We start from the raw sequence: 15,307 nt of genomic DNA, 5'->3' as shown, positions 1-15,307 counted from the left end.
TTGTAATTTTGGACCCGTATTTATTTTAGGTCACTTATCAATTAGTTTTAACAGTTCATATTGCAAGCTCAAAATGCTTATATTTACTCAAATACAACTCGTTATCTATAATAGGTAACATAAATAACTTTTATTTTAAAATGACAACATTGGAAAATAATCTAAAACGTAGTCCCATTTCTTTAATTAGTAAATAACCATATATTTTCTGATGAATGAGGTAATAACATTTAATTACGAGTAATTTAAGCCAGTGATGGTTAGACCTTCGTTATTTTTTATAAGCTAAAAGTCAGCTTGTGTTCTCTACTTATTACGGTAGGAGTATTTATCATGGTGACTGGAAGGTAACCGGTAAATTTTTTTTATAATATTATTATCATAGGAATAATATGAGCTGTCATGTCTTCTGTCGCCATATACTTTAATTAATATCAATATAAATTAATATCTTACTGTTCCGAACAGTGGCGTAGCCAGGGGGGCAATAACCCCCGGCATACGAACGGGGACAAACGCCGTGATTTTAAAAATAAAAAACGTTCCTGAAAGGCGAACCTACACCACTACGCCACTAGTTCGGAATCTTACAAAGTGTATTAGGTAGGTACCTATATTATATATCTGTTTTGTGTGTTTGCCACTAAAACTAAATGTCAGCATTGTGTCGCACAACTTACATAAAATATGAAAGTCTGGCCATGGCTCTTACTGTATATTCTTTAGATATAATGAAAATTGTATCTCATATGTAAATAAGTATTTAAGAGTTTATTTATTTTATATACCTAAATAATTAGCATAATATATTTTCAAAGCCTGATGATAATATTCATAATAAGCGTGAATTCGTATTGTGCGTGAAATATATATATACCTTAATATTCAAAAATAGAAAAACGACTAAACTCACGTAACGCATCGACCCGGATTCCTTAATCATGAACTTGTTGCAACGTGATGTAATACAAATATATTCCGACAAAATCACGTGAGTTTTAGACGGTTTTCAACCTACTACTTCGGTTTTAATCTACCTACTACTTATATATTTATTTTAAAAGTTACTTGGTGTTTCAAAGTTAACACGCAAGCAAACATGTTATCAATATCACTAATCAAAGTTCTCAATAATCTATCTATCTCTGTTTAAAGATATTCGTTGGCCAGTGAAAGCAATAGCAAGGTGTTATTCAAATTCTCAATATCATAATTATAAAGACTTGATTGTCATCAATTGACGAATTTTACCACGAATACTAGTTGATTTCATTCATTTAGGTAAATAAACATTGTCACCCAAAGATTTTATACTAGTACGTATCGTTTATGTCACCCTATTTGAGAGGAACACATGGACTCAACCGACAAAACGTCCTCAATAACTAAATTACTAGTGACATTCAGCCATCATCAGCCAGGTTAAATTAATCGGACCCTAACCCATAAGTAATTAATTAAAAACGCACATTGCAACAGGTACAAAGAAGATAGATAGGCTATTGATAACGAATATAAGGCATATATTAACTTAATGTAGGGGATAAATTATTGCTTAAAAATGCCAATGGGTCCCCCTATTAACACCCATTAACACATCTTAAATGTAAGGGCACATTGGGCTCTTGCCTTGATGTGGGCCCCTATTAATATATTCCGTAACAAGGAACATTGTAAACTGAGTTGTATGTAATTTTTTTTTTACTTATTTTTTCTAAAAGGGCCCATATTGCATGCCCAAGAGATCGTGCATGGCTTAAGCCGGCCCTGTTCTGTTTATTATTATTTTTTTCTAACGAACCTGCACCAATAGGTGGAATTAGCAAACATTGCATTTCGATTATTAACGCTGCACCTTACATCCTAAAAATTGCCATCTTAAATATTATTTGTAATTAAATGCTATATTTTAGGTACTGTATGAAGTAGGCAAACTTGGAGATAACAAATTGACGTCGAAAAACCATGACATTGTAAGGGCTTGGACCCATTACCACGTCACGACGCGGACGTCTATTTAATATAGAAGTTTTATTAGTTAAAGCCGGTCTAGTAGTATAGAAGTATTCGGATTCTATAGAAGTATTTGGATCAGAGTTGCCACCCGTCTTTTGCTGGGACAGTCCCCATTTGAAGACGTGGTCCCGCGTCCCGACGGTCTATCGATTTTGTCCCGATATTTTTCAATATGCGATAGGCTCAATTAATTCATTCACAATACCGCGCAACGCATGTATCGCATTCGTCTTCGCTCGGTAGATTTGATAAAAGCATAATAGCAAATTTTTTTGAATATACGCAATAATTATGTCTTGTTCAGACTTCGTAAATAAATACAAAAATGATGTTGAATTATTTAAAATAAAAATTAATAATTAATTATACAAAATAAAAACACAATAAAATTTCATTTTCCTTAGACTGTCTCGCATGGGTCTTATTTTGATTGGACCAAACTCCGAACGTCTCTGACGTATGCCCAATCGTCCCGATATTTTCCCTAAAGGTGGCAACCCTGATTTGGATTATATAGAAGTATATGGAGTAGGTAATGTTTACTGAATGGAACACGAGAAGGGATGGTACAGAAGTAAGTTGAACATGGCAGAAGTACTGGCAGCTACTTCCATCTGCAACTGCTTGTCCGTTTCTATTTCGTCCTGAGCCTCAGAAGCAGTGCGCTCTTCTTCGCGCGAGGAATCTTCTAGAAGTAAATCGGTCGACGTGTTGTCCGATTTTGGATCTATGAATACCTGCGAAGTAAATAATTAAAAAATATTTACCTGATTAAAAAAACTTGACTCATATATTTTAAGCATGCAGACAATATGCCTATACTTCTGATCCGTGTGCTATTATATATTTAGTGTTAAATAGATAGTTACATAGTTACTTGGATTCAGAGGGCGTAGGTTCAAATCCGGTCCGGGGCATGTACCTCCAACTTCTCAGTTATGTGCATTTTAAGAAATTAAATATCACGTGTCTCAAATGGCAACGGAAAAACATCGTGAGGAAACTTGCATAACTGAGATTTTTCTTAATTCTCTACAAGTGTTACGTCTGCCGATCCGCATTAGGCCAGCATGATGGATTATTACCATAGCTGGGCACCGTTAATCAAATAGTTAGCTTCGTTAATCGTTAATCCGCTACAAAAAAAGTTAGCTTCGTTAAACGTTAAAGCGTTACATTCCGGAAGAATTAACGCAAGTTAACGTTAATCGTTAATCCGTTAATATGACTGGTTAATATTGCATTTTTATATCATTGTGTGAGATCCCCATTGGAAAATAAGGGTGAGCACTGGGGAAAAGTGCCATAATTTGATTATAGTTGATTTTATCTATAATTTTAACATAAATATAGTAATTTGTTGATTTCATTATGAAAAAAATCTTTCATAATTTCTTACTTGTCTAAATCTGTTAATCGCGTCGCGCGGTAAATAGTAGGCATTGGATTAACGATTAACGGACTTCTGCATATTAACGGAAGTTAACGGGTCCGTTAACATTTTTGAAAGTTAACTTAAAAGTTAATCCGTTAATCAAAATGTTAACTTCGTTAATTAACGATTAACGGATTAACGAGTTAATGCCCAGCTATGATTATTACCCTAATCCCTCTCATTCCGAGAGGAGACCCGTGCTCTACAATGAGGCGAATATGGGTTGTTAATGATGATGATATTAAAGTTGTATTCATATTTTATAGAGGAAAGATTTGATTGTTTATTTGTTTGTTGAGTGCTACCGGACCGATTTGAAAAATTCTTTCAATGTCGGGAAGCTGCACTATCCACGGGTGTTATAGGCTACATTTTAACCCTGTATTTTTACAGGAACGGGAACTACGTGGGTGAAACCATGGGGCGTCTGTTTCTCTTAATAATAAAATAGTTCACCTGCCCCCCTAGCCAAGTGTCACAACGATTCTCTTTCTACGATCGCTAACGCTTCGAAAACTAGAAAGATGTATGGGAATGACATTTACTATAGACAGATCACGTGATCATAATCTGTCATTCCCATACATTTTACTAGTTTTCGAAGCGATAACCATCGTAGAAAGAGAATCGACGTGCCACTTGGCTATGGGGGCAGCTTTACCTCATCATCATCATCTTCCAACTGTGGCAGTCCGTAGCTGTCGACATCTTGGCTGTAAGGAGTGAAGTCTTCATCAGAGCTGTACTCGTCACTCTCCTCTGCACATTCGAAGTAACGACTCTGGAATACGAAAACTGAACCATTTATTTTGTTTTAAATATTGTTTGAGATAAAAATTAACAATAATGAAAAAAAAAACCCCCGACTGCCTAACCTGCTCGCTTCTACTTCGTATACATCCCCTCCTCGCCTATTTTCGTAAATAACATTTTTCTAATTGCAGGTTTTTTTTTAATATGGCCATGATACGCCATTTTGAAATCCTCTTGATGAGCCTTTGAATTTGATACCCATATTGCAATTTTCGAAAAAAAAATTTAACCTCGACTCTAGAGCGTCTCACAGTCGTGAAATTATTTTTTTTTACTTCACCCATCTAAACACTTGGGTCATTATGACGAATGCAACGATATCTTAATTACGTAAATTCGTGCAGCGGTTTGGAAGTTAAGAGATGTTAAAGAATACATACATACAAGATACGCGCGAAAATACCCGTCTTGCAGTTGGGCAAAAACAGTTTACCACGAAAAAAGACGTTCAATGCTATTGCAGTCCAGTAAGGATTAATTAACTGATTTGAATAATAATGAAAATATATTATTAGTTTATCTGTTTTCTTTAAAAAATATTACTGGACGGAATGCTTTCTAACTTTTTATTAAGCTATTGCTCAAAGCCAAGTTGAAACGGTCGTAACAATTGGCTAGATTTCATAGCGAAAATATTAAGAAAAAAAAACAGGAAGTATTTTTCTTTCCACGATTTGGGAAGTTTTGCTTCGGTTTTCGGGGAATTAGGAAAATAGACATTGGCAACCCTGATATTACGTCAAGTCCGACTACTGTCAAATATGTGTCAAAGTCACTACGACAATTTCAATTTGTTGTTTTTTGGATTACTCATCTTGTTCGTTGTATTGTAAATTGTTATAATTTAATTGAAAACAAAGAAAGAATCATGCATGAGTCCACAACGTGATGATATACGCATTATTTTACTGATATCACGAAGACAACCGTTCGGATGATTAACTGTAAACCCCAGTCAAGTGGAAATGGAACAATTGTGTAAATAACAAATTTCCGTGTTCAAATTACCATTAAATTCTGTCGTGTGTTACGTTCCAAGGCTGTAGTTATAGAATTAACAAAATCAACAAGATAAATAGCATTAAAGTTCCAACTATTTAACAAATTAAAACCTATAGAATTGAACAAGTGAAAACTATTACAAAAATACGAAATCTCTGCAACGCTACGAAAATAGTTGAGAGACCATGGCTGCTGCACTCGCGAACGATTCTCCTAAATATAGAAACAGTTTAATATGCTGCAGCCCACGCAGTGCGGATGTGGCATCGAGATCCTCGTCTTCCACGTCAGGCTGCGTGTCTGCGGACGAAAGCATCGACTCGAACTACGTACCCAAGTCGATGTCGAACAAAAAGCTTAAAATCCACAGCACAGCTACTCGGGAGGAGATAGAAAGAGCAATCAATCAATGTAAGGAGCTAGTTTTGAGCAGTCCGCAGTGTTCAGACGAAAGGAAATGGTTGGTGAGATACTTGGTTGAACTCAGGCTTAGATTGGAAGATCTGAAGGACAGCGACGGGCAGCTGAGGGCCAAGGTAGCAATAAAAGGTCACCACTTCGAGCAGCAAATGAATATAGCTAATAGAAAACAGTATTGTGATCACTGCAGCGGCATTGTGTGGAGTATTGTACAAAGCTCGTACATTTGCACTGACTGCGGCTACATCTGTCATTATAAATGTGTGGACGAGGTGTGTAGAGTCTGTGCTCATGTTGTTATGACAGAAAAAGGGCAGTTCGAGATGAACATTTGCCCAGAAAAAGGATTAGCGGCCCAAGACTATAAATGTGCAGAATGCAGTACCGCTCTAACATTTAAAGACGCTTGGAACGAACCACGGTTGTGCGACTACACAGGCATGTACTTCTGTGCAACATGCCACTGGAACGACCTGTCTGTCATCCCCGCGAGGGTAGTGCACAATTGGGATTGGGACAAAAAATACATATCAAGATTAGCTTACCAAATGTTGACACTATCATGGTCGAGGCCATACATAGACATTGAGAGCATAAACTCCAAACTTTTTAATTTCATAGCTGAATTGGAATGGGTACACAAGATGCGGAAGGATTTGGAATGGATGAGGAGGTATTTGTGCTCTTGTGGTGAAGGCTCCAGCTTGCTGTCTCCATTGTCAGTTCAACTGGGTGACGTCAATAAGAAATACAGTATGGCACATTTGCAAGCAATCAATGACGGAACTTTAGAATCGCAGCTAACCGAACTTACAGAGGAATGTAGATCTCACATAACAAACTGTGCATTATGTTCTGGTAAAGGATATTTATGCGAAATATGCAGCAACAACGAGGTTTTATATCCTTTTGACAATGGTGCGATAATGTGCGAGAAATGTAACTCTATGTACCATAGAGGCTGCTGGTTGCGGAAAGGACAGAAGTGTCTCAAATGCCTGCGGCTAGATGAAAGGAGAAAGATCACTTCACAACCTGCAGATGATATTGATTCACATTTAGAGTATGAAATTGATAAATTTGTTGAGTAGATTTCTCTCATAGAATGTATTTACATATTTACTAAAATATATTTGTTATTATTATATTAGAACTTTTATTAATTTTAGTTGCGACTAATTAAACTAACTTTAAATTGTGTATATAGTGTAAATATGAATAAAAGAATAAGTATATAATATAAACTGTAACTGAGGTTAAAAATTTCTTAACGTTAAAAAGAAGCAGGCCTTACTTTGGTGAAGTTCATTATTCAATATTTCGCTTTGCTCAGTGAAGAACATTATACTAATTTCATAGATGTTGTGGGGGCGCCTAAACTAATACTTTAAACTCTTGGATGTATGAGAATTCGACACTCGGCGGGTGAATGGTCCCCTGGGGGTGCCCCTGCAATGTCTAGGAATTCCACTGTTAATGCTCAGGTTTCAGAGTGTAGCATACATAGAGGCTAGCTGCTTGAATTCATCAGTTTTGAAGAGATAAGCAAAATAAAGCAATAAATTATTGTTGATTTAAAAAATATGTTGGCTATTTAGTTATATGATAGTTATAATTATGGATTTCTAGATGGAAATGGTCTGTGGATGGAGGCTTGCTGTGGTCTGTGTGATCTGATCTTTATAAGGGTTGAATTTTTTAGTTTATTCATTTTTGTTTTGAAGTATACCAGTTTTACCACCCTAATGAGCATCAAATAGTCTAAACATAAGTTTCCCCTTTTCCTTGCTTTATGTCAAATGACAAAGATAACTTATCAAAAGGTGGTGAAACCAGCCTTAAGTCTAAATTATCTTATTCTTGTAACTTTTCAGTCAATACAAAAATGTCTTACCCCCTTAGTGTCGAATGATTTTATGTATAAGACAACCTCAGTGTACAGTTACATACGAAATATATTTAATGGTCTAAGATATTGTTAGATATGTTAATATACATAACATAGTTAATGAAATTTTGAGCGTATTGCTTAAACAATATCATTTGCCATGGTGCTGAATATAGACTTGTTTCAATAAAGTTAAGCTTTAATAAAATTAATATGAGTAAATATGTACATTTAAATTATAATAATAAATATGGATCCAATAATTTAGGTGTAGGATTGTAGAGTGGTTGAATCCATTTTAATTTTGGCGTTTATTTAGCTGGATTATTAATAAAATTAATACAACCATATGCTCATATTTTTATTTACAACTATGTCCCTACTTATTGCCAGCAGGCTTATTCACTTTCTTTGATGTATGCTAGTTGACATATAAATCAAATTCAGATTCTATGTAAAAATGTCATCCGGTGTTTACTGGTGGATATCACACAGTAGGTAAATACATTTTGTCAATTGCTTTGATTTTTATTTTAATAGGTTGATAATAGAGGCCGAAATAGTGAATAGGCCAGCAGGTACAGGTTTTCAGTGATTTTGCTCTGCAGGACTAAGTGCAATTACACTAAGCTGATGTTCTAGTCCATCGATTCCCAAAGTGGTCCAGGTGGACCCCCAGGGGTCTATAGAAAACTCGGCAGGGGTCTACGTTGACGTGACATAAAAATGGGGGTTCACGATTCGTGTGCGGGGGTCCACGAAAAATCTGGTTTCATACCGAATGAGGAGTTTTCTAAATAAAATAATTGAGAACCGCTTCATTGTCCTGTGACTGTGAGTAGATATCAAAAATTAAAGTTAACTTAGTTATCTGTTGATTCAGCTGCAACGAAAATTTCCGTAATCTAATCACACTTTATTGTCGAGGTTGGGATTTGAGATACATTAATACATACAGGGGTCCACCGTAGCCAGTGAAATTAGAAAGTGGTCTATGAAAAATAAAAGTTTGGGAACCTCTGTTCTAGACCTTCAGGATGTTCTATAGTTGCCATTTAAAAACCACACAATGCAGTCACGCAGGCGTGACGTCATAGCTGGAACTGAATGACAGCTCACCTGACACTGTAGACCTATAGGTGTTCAGCACGTAGTCCAGGCGCTGGAGTTTAGACGCTGCATATACTATACTCGTGACGTCACCGTGTTAGGAAGTAAACTGAAAGCTCAACAGTAGCTACAGGCACCTGCAGTTTGACGTCACAGCATTTTGAAGTTAACCTTCTTCTTCTTAAGCTGCCTCTCCGACTAGCGAAGGTTGGCAGTCAGTTTCTTGAACTCGTCTCAATCCTTCGCGAGGCGAAATAATTGTGCGGCGCTCGCGATCCCGGTCCACTCTCTGAGACTTTTCCATACTGACGACTAGGGAAAATAGTGCAGTGGTTAACCTAAACACCTGCAATCTGTACCTGCAGGCGTAGAGCCGAGGCTCAGCTCAGAGAACTGACAGTCTGGACACCTGCACACCTCAGTGCAGGTGTTACAGAAGTGACGTCACAGCGGGGTTAACTGACAGGCTAGATTAATATATATGTCTGTGTCTGCAGGGGTGGTCTATTCTGTGGTGTTGCTGGAGTGACATCATAGAACGAGGAAGTTAGCTGACAACTCACCTGACAGTCTAGACACCTGCAGGACTCTCTGTAGCTGCAGGTGTTGAGCACGGAGTCCAGGTGTTGCAGGTACACCTGCGTAGTCTCCAGGCGTCGCTTGCGGCGAGCGAGCGACGACAGGAATGTTAGGATGGACGGACGTTGGGACGGTTTCGATTTTTCATCACTGTGAGTAATAACTTTATATAAGTCAGTTATCGAACAAGCCGCATTATTCACTAGCGGACGCCCGCAACTTATTTCGTAACGTAGTTAAAATCTGTTTTTTAGGGTTCCGTACACTATTGGTTAAACGCTTATTTGTGAGTAGGTACAATAATTACAGGATAATGAAATTACAGTAATTCCTTCCTTACGTTCAAAATGAGGATGAATTTTTTCTTCGTCTATCCCATGGTGTGGTGTAAGTTTATTGGTATTTTTGTGCATTACATAGGGGAATAAAGTGCTAACTTAATCTACGGAACCCTACTCTGCGCGTGGCCCGCCACGCACTTGGTCGGTTTTATACTGGCATTCATCAGAATGGTTTCCGCGTGATTTGTGAAGAACTGATTATCGCGAACGAAGGCTTGCCGCGTGAGCGACCATTAGACATTATTAAAAATATATACCTACTGCCTAATTACAGGAAGGTTATATATGTATAGCTTTAAGGACTAAGAAAAACACGTACGAGTCAAGCCGATTGTAGTGATGGGTTCCGTAGACTTTAGAATAATGGTTTACCTGTGCGATTTTGTAAAAGCTTACCCTTTGTCAAAGTCTCTGTTCAATAGAGCGGGCTTCTCGTCTTCGCACAGCAATGCTTCCGACGAGCTCCGTTTGCTGCGCCGCTTCACACAGCCCACCGGCTTCGTGCGCTCGTATATCACTGCTTACCAATCGTACATTCGTTACTTACTGACAGATCTATCACTACAACCACAGAACACAATACCTAGAACTGCAAGTAAGTACATAAAATGTATAAGAGATAAACTTGTTGCACCTATAGGTTCAGTAGTTACTTGGTTACGGATCATCAGGTCTAGGGTTCGAGTCCTATGAAATTATTTTTGTAGAATTCATTCCATAGCAGCCTGGAGTTGGAACTTCGGTGGTATTGTATTGGGTGCTACATGGTAGATACACACTCGTGCCGTGTGAGTGTTTGTGTGTGTAAAAAAATGGAATGTTAGCAAAACCTTTGGCTGGTGGGAGGCTTCGGCCGTGGCTAGTTACCACCCTACCGGCAAAGACGTACCGCCAAGCGATTTAGCGTTCCGGTACGATGCCGTGTAGAAACCGAAAGGGGTGTGGATTTTCCTCCTCCTAACAAGTTAGCCCACTTCCATCTTAGACTGCATCATCACTTACCATCAGGTGAGATTGTAGTCAAGGGTTAACTTGTAAAGAATAAAAAAAAAACCGAAACGCTTTTTTAAATTATTTAAACATGATAAAGAAGGAGGCGTGTGGCATCAAAACCCGTTTACCAGAATAACTGTTGTTTATTAGCCACTCACAGACAAAAAGGAAAATTTTTAAATATACGTTTCTGTTTTGTTAACGCTTCAGTTTTACACACAAACGCGTCCGTCTGTACCTACCTCTATTACAAGTGGCGTATAATTATAGGTACCTACCTGTGGTAAAGACATTGTATGGAGCCCCTGAAAAATGTTCATAATATTTTTTTTAAGTAGGTATGTTAGATTACTTCTGACTCTGAGCTCACAGTCTCAGGCCGGAGGCCATTCGGACCTTGGGCACTAGGCCCTTAGTATTTTGCCATCCCTGCCCCTAAAGTTACGCCTCTGACGATTAAAATCAAAACTTGAAAATAGAAGATCCAGAGTTACCTACCAGTATCATTCTGGTCGTTGTAATTCCACGCGAGCTCCCCGTTGCAGTTGTCGTCCACATGCGCGTCCGCGTGGACGCTCGGCCATAGCTGCTCCACGGACGCGGTGTAGATGGTCTCGGTGGACGCGTTGCCGTTCTCCACGTCGCCGGACGTCGGCTGCTCCAACACCTGGACGCAAATAACACTCAGTGGTTTTATTGCTTATCATCATTATAGCTTGGCAACTTCGTTCGTAACACTCCCTCAGGCCGTGGGGGCGTGTAGCGATGAATGAAAACCCACAACTGATGCACCTCACTTCCCCGCACGCAGTCTTTCCCCCCGTGGCCCGCACATCATGGGAGTCTCATCAACGAACTTGCCAGACTATAATAATCCATATTCGGCTCACTGCTGAGCATGAGTCGTCTCTCAGAATGACAGGGGTTAGGCCTTAGTCCACCACTGGCCCAATGCGGATTGGCAGACTTCACACACGTAGAGAATTAAGAAAATTCTCAGGTATGCAAGTTTCCTCATGAAATTTTTCCTTCACCGTTAGTGACACGTGATATTTAATTTCTTAAAATGTAGGTACATAACAGTAAAGTTGGAGGTGTATGCCCCGGATCAGATTCGAACCTACGCCCTTCAAATCGTAGGCAGAGGTCATATCTACTGTGCTATCACGTCACTCTTACAGCAATATTTTATACCACGTACTTATTCCTCAATATATATATAAAGTAAAACCAAGTAAAAGTTAAGTTGTCAAAGGCTGTGTTAGGAACACAGCCTTTTCCTAATTGGAGAGGAAAGGATATAAGCAATATTGGTCATAATTTACTTATAAATGAAAAAATAAATAGATACTAATAAGTACGCACTTTACTACCTACTTACCATTGGCGTACCGCGTAGCGAGCCTTGGAGGGGCTCTGTATCAAAATTAGTTGAGAGGCCCAAATAAAGGGTAAAAATTCTCACAACAGAAAAAAAATGTTTGAAATAAATATGACAGTGACTTAACATAAGTAGGACGTTTCAACTTTTGGGCGCACGCTTATCCAGGAAAAAAAAGAGATTGATATTTAATATTTAAATATACATGTATATACATGTATATTATTTCATCATCATCATTATCATTGTCAGCCGATGGACGTCCACTACTGGACATAGGCCTCTTGCATGGACTTCCAAACAAAACGGTCTCGAGCCGCCAGCATCCAGCGGCTCCCTGCAACCCGCTTGATGTCTTCGGTCCACCTAGTGGGGGGTCGACCAACACTGCGCTTTCCGGTGCGGGGTCGCCATTCCAGCACCTTGGATTCCAGCACCATTCCAGCGTCCATCGGCTCTTCGAACTATGTGGCCTACCCACTGCCACTTCAGCTTCGCGACTCGCTGAGCTATATCAGTGACTTTAGTTCGTCTGCGGATCTCCTCATTTCTGATTCGATCACGCAGATATATTATTTAATAGCGATATTTTACAAATTTTTGCTTTCACACGCAAGGGACTGTGGTCCAGGGGCCCCATACCATTGATACGGCAGTAGCTACGCTCCTGACCTCACTACTTGATTGTGATTTAAAGGCACTAATTCCAATATATATTTAAGCGAGCATTTTTGTTTCTTTTGTGACAAATCTTTATCCTTCATTTGGGGCCCAACTAATTTTGATACAGGGCCCCTCCAGACAGGCTACGCCTCTGAGTGAGGTACGTAACTTACTTGGTAATGCGCTCGTGATCCTAAGAAGAAAACAGGTCCTGTTCCACTGGCAGTCATTTTCCCACTAAAACAAAAAGAAATATTCAAATATCAATAAATTTTTCTTCGTAAATATTAAGTTGAATTTCTGGCACACGTATACACACATATCTAACTAAGGTACGAGTACTCAAAATTGTTCTGTCTAGAAAATTGAGCAACATTATTTAAATCGTTATTTAACTATATCTACTTCTCCTCTTAAATAGGTTCTTTTGTTAAAATTTATACATTAATCGAAAACTGTATTTTATCAATTACTGCAATAATTTTATCACCCGAATTTATCGATATTATCACCCGAAATAAGTAACCTATATTGTGAAATAGAATTAAGAATTTTATTATTCACAAAAAAAAAATCTTAACAAAAACAAAAATAAGTTAAGTACCTACCTTAAAATTCCACTTAGTTTTAACACTTAAATTCTTAAATATGTGTCATTAAATTGTAATGTTATGTCATTAATTATTGACTAAATATTAAATTGAACACAAAACATCATCTGATGTTTGGTAGTACGGTACCAATGTGACGTATTTCTGACATGCGCAGTGGGGTAAGGTACTGGGTAAGCAACCCTAAGGTGGCGTTCACACATACGAGTAACTAGTATAGACCGGGGGCATACAAAAGTCCAGACATAGCATCTCATTTTAGGATATCTGAAACTTTGTCAGCCTATACTCTTACCATAAGTAAGTACTAAGCATGGTACCTTGAGTATACCGAGCCTGTAGCCGAGGTCCGATTCTCAGAGGAGACGCCAGTAAAATAATCTATATCTATACTTACAATAAAACTGGTCGAATTTTATACATTTATTCGCATTTTGAGATTTTACTTATACCATTCGTAACACTAAACGTTACCGTGGCATAATGGATGCCAGCGCCATCTAGAATCTATACTTTTAATACGAATTCTGTACATTCTGTACATTGAAGATATTTTGAAAATTTTTGTTGGGGGGGCATTATATAATCGATATTGAAGCTAAAAATATTTTTTTTCGATTTTTTGTCTGTCTGTCTGTCCGTGTTTTTTGTTATTCGGGCATCACACTGAAACTACTGAATGAATTCAAATGAAACTTGGCACAGTTTAAGGCCATAATGTGGAGAAGGCTTTAGGATACTTTTTATTGCGAAAATAAAATAAAAATGGCGGTGAAATAGGCGTTGAAAATTTGTATGGAAAGTCCTTTATTTTTAGAGTTACAGTTTTAAAAATTTGTTTATAAATCATGAAAAATATACGAAATATAATGGAATTCAAAAATTTTTTAAATTCAAACTCTAAAGTGGTGAAATAGGGCTTGAAAGTTTACATTGATTTCCACGCGGACGAAGTCGCGGGCGTCCGCTAGTGTAAATATGACTTTGGAAAGTGCTGACTTTGGCAGAAAACAGGCTTTAAAGGTGCAGATCGCAGGTTTTCGGACTAGTAATATAAGTCTTGGAGCTCATTTTGGGCTTTAATGAAACCAAATTGCATTTTTCCTTCACACCACGGTGAATCTAATTTTTGGTAGCTGCTTCATTTACAGTTAGTGTCTTCAAGACATTCGGAAAAGAGGCCTGGGTTCGAATCCTAAGTCACCAGGAGATGAAATATTGAACTTTGTGTGATTATAATTGATCATCTGAATCAATCGAGGGCTTAAATTAAAACGTGCTTTCTGAGGTACGAAAGTGTAACACAACAAACTTCCCATCTACACGGCATCGTACCGGAACGCTAAATCGCTAGGCGGTACGTCTTTGCCGGTAGGGTGGTAACTAGCCACGGCCGAAGCCTGACCTGGATCAATTAAGAAAATCTCAATCTGCCCAGCCGGGGATCGAACCCAGGACCTCCATTTTGTAAATCCACCGCGCCAACCACTGCGCCACGGAGGCCGTCAAAATGCCATCTCGGAACTGATTTTTTTTTATTGAGATTGTTGATAAAAATAAAATCTCAATATTTCAAAGTCTTCTCGAACCCAGGACATCGTGATCTGAAGCCACGCAGGCTAACCACTTGACCACGAGGCAATGGCAACACACCAGCTTTATAAAAGCTATATAAATCTTTCACTGTGAATCGTCTTTAGGAGAAAGCTTTCAGCGATTGTGCAATATTGTGCATCTAATGAAAAAATAGTGTCTATACTTCATGCGCTGTAGGATGGTGCGGGTGACAGTTGCCTTATACTCGTAGTCGTAACGTTCATAATTGCGACAAACTTTCAAAAGTTGTAAGTATGACGCCCTCCGTGGCGCAGTGGTATGCGTGGTGGATTTACATGACGGAGGTACTTGATCTCCGGCTGGGCTGATTGAGGTTTTCTTAATTGGTCCAGGTCTGGCTGGTGGGAGGCTTCGGCCGTGGCTAGTTATCACCCTACCTGCAAAGACGTACCAAGGGATTCAGCGTTCCGGTACGGAAGTCATAAAAATTTCGTCGCA

At 38.5% G+C, this 15,307-nt stretch overlaps 2 protein-coding genes across 3 annotated transcripts; one reads left to right on the top strand and one right to left on the bottom strand.

The window, feature by feature from the left end:
• LOC112052333 (uncharacterized) lies at nt 1–13,384 on the bottom strand. Of its 2 annotated transcripts, none has more exons than XM_024091352.2 (7): nt 13,250–13,384; nt 12,815–12,878; nt 11,096–11,264; nt 10,001–10,124; nt 9,248–9,413; nt 4,113–4,232; nt 1–2,753 (listed from the first exon to the last, which is right to left on the bottom strand). In XM_024091352.2, exons 2-7 carry the CDS (start codon nt 12,869–12,871, stop codon nt 2,556–2,558), a joined length of 834 nt encoding a protein of 277 aa, XP_023947120.1. In that variant the 5' UTR covers nt 12,872–12,878; nt 13,250–13,384; the 3' UTR covers nt 1–2,555. The 2 variants fall into 2 exon arrangements, with proteins under 2 accessions (XP_023947120.1, XP_023947121.1); XM_024091353.2 differs by having other exon boundaries at nt 10,001–10,121.
• LOC112052332 (differentially expressed in FDCP 8 homolog) lies at nt 5,039–6,831 on the top strand. The gene has a single exon (XM_024091351.2). The coding sequence runs from the start codon at nt 5,452–5,454 to the stop codon at nt 6,775–6,777; it is 1,326 nt and encodes a 441-aa protein (XP_023947119.1). The 5' UTR covers nt 5,039–5,451; the 3' UTR covers nt 6,778–6,831.
• Nucleotides 13,385–15,307: the final 1,923 nt, after the last annotated feature.

Source organism: Bicyclus anynana, chromosome 18, assembly GCF_947172395.1.
Source record: "Bicyclus anynana chromosome 18, ilBicAnyn1.1, whole genome shotgun sequence".
Lineage (NCBI taxonomy): Eukaryota > Metazoa > Arthropoda > Insecta > Lepidoptera > Nymphalidae > Bicyclus > Bicyclus anynana.
The sequence above is the reverse complement of the archived record's forward strand: the minus strand, read 5'-3'. Positions and strand labels throughout refer to the sequence as shown.

Bases quoted from the DNA above. Each gene is read 5' to 3' on its own strand.
- LOC112052332 (XM_024091351.2), top strand. From the start codon at position 5,452: ATGGCTGCTGCACTCGCGAACGATTCTCCTAAATATAGAAACAGTTTA.
- LOC112052333 (XM_024091352.2), bottom strand. From the start codon at position 12,871: ATGACTGCCAGTGGAACAGGACCTGTTTTCTTCTTAGGATCACGAGCG. The intron at 10,125-11,095 runs GTAGGTAACTCT...ACGATTGGTAAG, and splicing joins CAACGACCAGAATGATACTG to CAGTGATATACGAGCGCACG. The intron at 9,414-10,000 runs GTAAGCTTTTAC...TATTACTCACAG, and splicing joins AACAGAGACTTTGACAAAGG to TGATGAAAAATCGAAACCGT.